The sequence below is a fragment of the Populus alba genome, chromosome 5 (genome assembly GCF_005239225.2).
Source record: "Populus alba chromosome 5, ASM523922v2, whole genome shotgun sequence".
Classification (NCBI taxonomy): Eukaryota; Viridiplantae; Streptophyta; class Magnoliopsida; order Malpighiales; family Salicaceae; genus Populus; species Populus alba.
Window position 1 is genome coordinate 4491409 of NC_133288.1, and position 5396 is coordinate 4496804.

Genomic DNA, 5396 nt, shown 5'->3' on the forward strand with positions numbered 1-5396 from the left:
AAAAATAAAAAAAGGGCAACCTTCTTATCACACTGTAATACAAGAAGCTGTCTCAAAAGCACAAGCACCAGTTCAAGAATTGACAAATACAATAGAGAATTTCTATTTCATCACTTTCCCTTTTCCATTTTGTTCAAGAAAAAAAAACCAGAACCATCATTTTTACAACAAGGTGGACAAAATTGTTATACATTGGAGACCAGATTTCAGCCCTTTCCCAACAACCAAAAATTTGCAAAAAGAATGAACAAATTAGTTTCTCTTCAAAACTGTGTTTTCTGTGTAACCTACACTTTCATCAAAACACCAGGTGCAAAATCAGTTTTGCAACATAACTTCAGTAAACAAAAGATAACAAGTATAAACTGAGAGAAAGCCCAGACCAAATATTCTCAATTCTTCTGGCTTCACAATTCACACCAGAGCTGCTTGTAGACCAGAGGCGGGGTTTGGCTGACTTGACAGGTAGTAAATGTACACTTTTCAATCTGCAACGAGGAAAGAAAATCAACTTGAAACATTGTTCTAAGTGTATGCCCCCCACCTTTTATTTCTACGGAAAGTTTGCCATCAATAACTGAACTGGGAGCTTTTGTGGTGATTAATTCCCTGTTTTTATATTGGAGACTGGGTTTTCATCGTCAGAGAATGTTTATGTTGTTGGGCAGCAAGTGCAAAAATTAAGACTAGGTAAGTGACAACGCAGAGCATCAATTCCTGCTCCTGTTTCTCCAGTTTTCTAGCAGAATGTCCCTAAACCAAGACAAACAAGTACAAGCACTGATAGAAACTGACATAGAAGAAGTCATTTTATAATGTGAACAAAAATGAATGACTGCTCTTAGCAGAGATGGTAATAACTCATAAAGAAGAAAGTATAAAGTCCGTTTGCTGATGCAAGTGGTAGTTATTTGGCTTTCTAGGTTTCCCTTGGAGGATGAAATGGGGTCAAAGCAGGACTTAGGTTCAAATATATGTCCACTCAACACTCAAAAACACACTTATGACGGACATTACAGAAAGAGATGGAGATAGAGGAGAGCAGACAATAAATTACGCTTAGATATGCACTGAAGTAAGGGAAAAATACAGGAAGTGATACTCACATTCCGCTGCGATTAATCTGAGTGGAAGCTCATGACTGGGATAGCAGGTACGACAGTAAAATTTCGTTCCACATATCTGGTACTCCAGGTAGGCACCAATGGCTACAATCAGGTATAGATGGATTGCTATTCCACTTGCCCACATGTGCATCACTCCTGAGAGCTGACATGGAGGTTATATGGAGTACAGTTGTAGGAACTGTCAGATTTTTTACCGCTTCCAATATTGTGTCTGAAAATACACTTCTGTCCTTGCCTCCTGCTTCTGAGATTGGAATATCGGACATATTGCAAAGCCTATGAGATTGTTCACTGATTCCAAAAAAAAAGAAATCATATTTAGTCACATCAAAGAGAGCAAATGTGCAACTTATAGACATGGTGAATTTAAAAATAAGGAAATAAGTAGAGCAAATAAATGAGATGATAAAACGTGTGAATAGCAACCGCTAATAATATGCCCACCATTTGGAGAAGTAACGTCAGTTTTGGTAAACACAAAGAAAAAGAAAGGAAAAGCAAAGGAGGGAAGATAGTTTTATAGTAATACTCTGCAATGAGAACAGGCAGGACAGGTTATATGACAAAATCTTGCACCAAAACATATACTAGATTTTTAGCAGTTACACAAAATAGAAAGCTAAGCATTTTTGGGAGCGCGCCAAATGTGGTGTCAGAATTAAAGAGTACCTCCAGTGAGATGGCTCATATGTCCGAAAGAAGACATGTGTTCTATTTGTGTCAATCATTTTCTCAACCCATGATGCCCAAGTGTCCAGTGCAATTCTGAAGGCAACAGGAATTGACATTCCAAGTCTTACAGTATTTGCAACTTGGAAATAGCAGCCCCTGTTCAAAACACAATTTTCATGTAAAATGGAGAGCTCATGCCTGTGGTAGGAAATAATACAATAATGTGCACTCATAGGGGATTAAGTTAGCCATGTGCAAGATGCAGAAACACTGATGCCACAGCATGATATTCATGAAATTCAGTCTACACAAGGATAAAGTGGTAAAGCAGAATGTTAATTAGTCTTGTTATACTTCTCGAATAGGTCATGCACGGTCGGTGTATATTTTGAATTTCAAAATACAACTTTTTTCAACCATGGAGTCCAGTTCGAAATGCTTGAGAAAAACTAATATTCTAGGTCCTGCATTATGATTAATTATACATAGTTGACAACATACGTTTTGACACAAGCAGTCATTCCTTTTCTCTAGCGGAAACAGTATCCTCAGAAGGAAAAGCATCTTTCTCACAAAGCAAGTTGCTAAGCTGCAAATCCCACCAAACCATATTTTGTTGCAGCAGCTTTTTATCATAGGCACTTCAATTAATAACAATAGTAGCAAGTAAAGTGCAACTGAATTCTAAAGCATCCAAAGCACAGACTTCTGTGGATTCCAAAAGATGTAAAAATCCGAGATACAGAACATCAGCCAATTAATCCAATAAATGTGCCATGAAGAGTGGGCAACGTTGCGCCTGAAATAATTTGGTTCAATATGTTTTTTCCATCAAAATCATTTATGAAAACCTATGCTTGAAATTTTGAATTTGAATTCAAAATAAAAGATCCATGAGTGCAAATGAAAACTTAGGTTGGAGAACTTACGTTTCAAAGAGCTTCTCAGGCACCCACCAATGTCCTGTGTTGAATATGAGAATATCCGAATTTACCCACTGGTTGCTAATATCGTCCATCTTGTCCAGTTTAAGTGTCGACCTAACCCTCCTTGGCACATGTCTAGGCATCCAAACATGCTGCACCAAGAAAACCGAGCGAAAGAACTCAACTGTGAAATTAAAGGAGTTGAATCGGACACTTAAAAATCTAATCCGTTTTGTTATGTTATGATTGTTGACTTCATAAACACTGTTTTTATCCTCCACTCCAGTCATGAGCAAACATATTAATGATTCCCACTGTGTTCTACTCATAGAATCACCAACAAATACAACCCTCTTATTTCGAAGCCTTTCCAAAATACCATGTACATTGAATCGTGGAATATCACACCTCTTGGGTTTCCACCTCCATCTAAGATAATCCTCATCTCTCCTTCCATTCCCTAAGCAATTGAATCCTTGTTCTGCAAAAGGACATTCTGAAGCATTGTATAAAGGGTAACTCTCATCGAAAACCCAATTTCCATCAAAGAGATTGCATTCTTCCATCGAATCATTGACCTTGGAGGTACCAAAACCTTGAAATGCTTGAGTGAGACTTGGAAGAAGATAAAAGTAACCTCCAGCAATGGCAATAGAAAATGGAAACAAAGCTCCAATCACAACAAGCCATCGAAACCAATGCGAGACTGAGGTCAATTTTACTCTGGGGCTTCCGAAACTAGCAGTTCTTGGGGTTCCAACACCCAAGGTCCTCTGGTTGATTGACTTACTTCTATTAAAAGTAGACATTACCTCACTCAACCATACTACCAATAATCAACAAACACTTCTCATTCTAACAAAAAAAGGACTCTCAATTTCCCATTTCATGATCCTCCAAGAACCCGACTTTCCAAAGTGAAAGCACTTCGAAGTTCAAACCCACCATAGTATCAATCAAAGAACCACTGAACCAGACATTATCATATCAGCAAAGACAAAACAAAACCAACATCAATCTCAAAAAATCACAATAGTTTCAAGGTATAACAACAGCATTACAAATATACACCAATCCAGAACCTCAAAAATCCTTGCTGAAAGCCATTTTTAACCACACCACACTAGAGAGATGATAGAAAAACAAAATGGGCATCCGTAAAATCTCAAGAAAAAGAAACCAGATTCAAAAATAAATAATCTTGAATGAAAATGTCAAGACTTTTACAATTACACAAACTTATTGGTTGATGATGCAGAGACTGAGAGAGCATACCATTTTTAATTCATTGAGTAGATAATTTTGTAGAGGAGTACAACTTTGAGAGATTTATACGGTGATAGAGCAGATTGACGTGAATTGGAGATAAAAGAGATCGGAGTTGGTTGAGAGAGAGAGAGAGAGAGAGAGAGAGAGAGAGATACAGGGACAAGGCTGGAGAGCATATAATTTTTCAGGTTAGTTAGAGATGGAGACTTGGCAAATCTAAGCGACTAATTACTGTTTTATTACTTTACTTTAAACCTTTTTCGGTAAATATTTTATTTCTAGTACATTTCGGACCAAATACATTAACAAAATACTAATATAATTGTCCTTATCATCTTGTCTGATGTAATAATGACTAATGATTCCACAAAGAATGGATTTATATTCTGAAACTATAACTTGCATGTACTATCATAATTATTTTATTTTATTAGTCCCAAAGCACAGATCTCATCATAATTCCTTTTTAAAAAATATTATTTTCTTTTAACTTTATCAATTCAGATTCCTGAGTTTTTTCTCGTGTTTGTTTAGAGTATATTAACAATTATTTAAAAATATTTTAAAATAATATTTTTTATTTTTAAAAAATTTATTGTTAATATCAGCACATCAAAAACACATCAACAATTAATTTAAAATAAAATAAAAAATAAAAAAAATAATTGTATGAGTTTCACTAATTTTTTTTTAAAAAATCTAAAAGTATCATGATCACTAAAAAATGATAATAGAATATCTGCCCTTCGCACTGCTAGCTAGCTAGCTATGTAATTTTGATTTTACTGTGTTGCTCTCATGCCTCTAGTTAAGACGTTGTTTGGTATTGTGGTTGCGGGTGAAGTTCACCCGCAACCACAAATATTAATATTTGGTAATGCTTTTACCATAATTTTATATTGATGGGTCCCACCATTAATTGTTGCACAGTCACAAGTTACAAGAAGCAGCTCGTTGTTGCTTCTTGTGATGAGAAAACCCATGAACAGTGGAGCATGCTCCACTGTTCATGGGTTGTTTACCATGAACAGTGGAGCCATGCTCCACTGTTTCGCTCAGATCGGTCCAGTTCAAAATTAAAAATACATTGAACCAGGTCAAACCCAACAAAATAAAAAAAATATTTTTTTTTAATTGTGTTTTATTTGTAAAACTAGTGTTAAACATTATTCAATGACTACATAAATTAGATGAAAATCACTTGATGACGCCGCATTTACAGAAATTGATCGCAATCTCAATTTTGTTCCTGATTATATTTTACTTGATGTTGTTGCGCTCTTAAGAAATTTATGAAAACTGTAGTCTTTATCCGATGTATTTTATACGTGATGAAATTGTAGATAGTTTAATGGAACAATAAAAAATATTTTATATAAAATATTATTTATTCCATGATGTA

At 35.4% G+C, this 5396-nt stretch overlaps 1 protein-coding gene across 4 annotated transcripts; it reads right to left on the bottom strand.

Annotated features, from left to right (window-relative positions):
* LOC118032359 (protein trichome berefringence-like 7) lies at positions 1-4171 on the bottom strand. 4 transcript variants are annotated; one of them, XM_073409090.1, is made up of 6 exons: positions 4001-4171; positions 3808-3848; positions 2729-3692; positions 1797-1955; positions 1107-1418; positions 1-488 (listed from the first exon to the last, which is right to left on the bottom strand). In XM_073409090.1, exons 3-5 carry the CDS (start codon positions 3532-3534, stop codon positions 1136-1138), a joined length of 1248 nt encoding a protein of 415 aa, XP_073265191.1. In that variant the 5' UTR covers positions 3535-3692; positions 3808-3848; positions 4001-4171; the 3' UTR covers positions 1-488; positions 1107-1135. The 4 variants fall into 4 exon arrangements, 3 of the variants coding, with proteins under 3 accessions (XP_073265191.1, XP_034892942.1, XP_034892952.1); XR_004684649.2 differs by having other exon boundaries at positions 1-287; positions 384-488; positions 2729-4171; XM_035037051.2 differs by lacking the exon at positions 3808-3848.
* Between the last annotated feature and the right edge of the window lie 1225 nt (positions 4172-5396).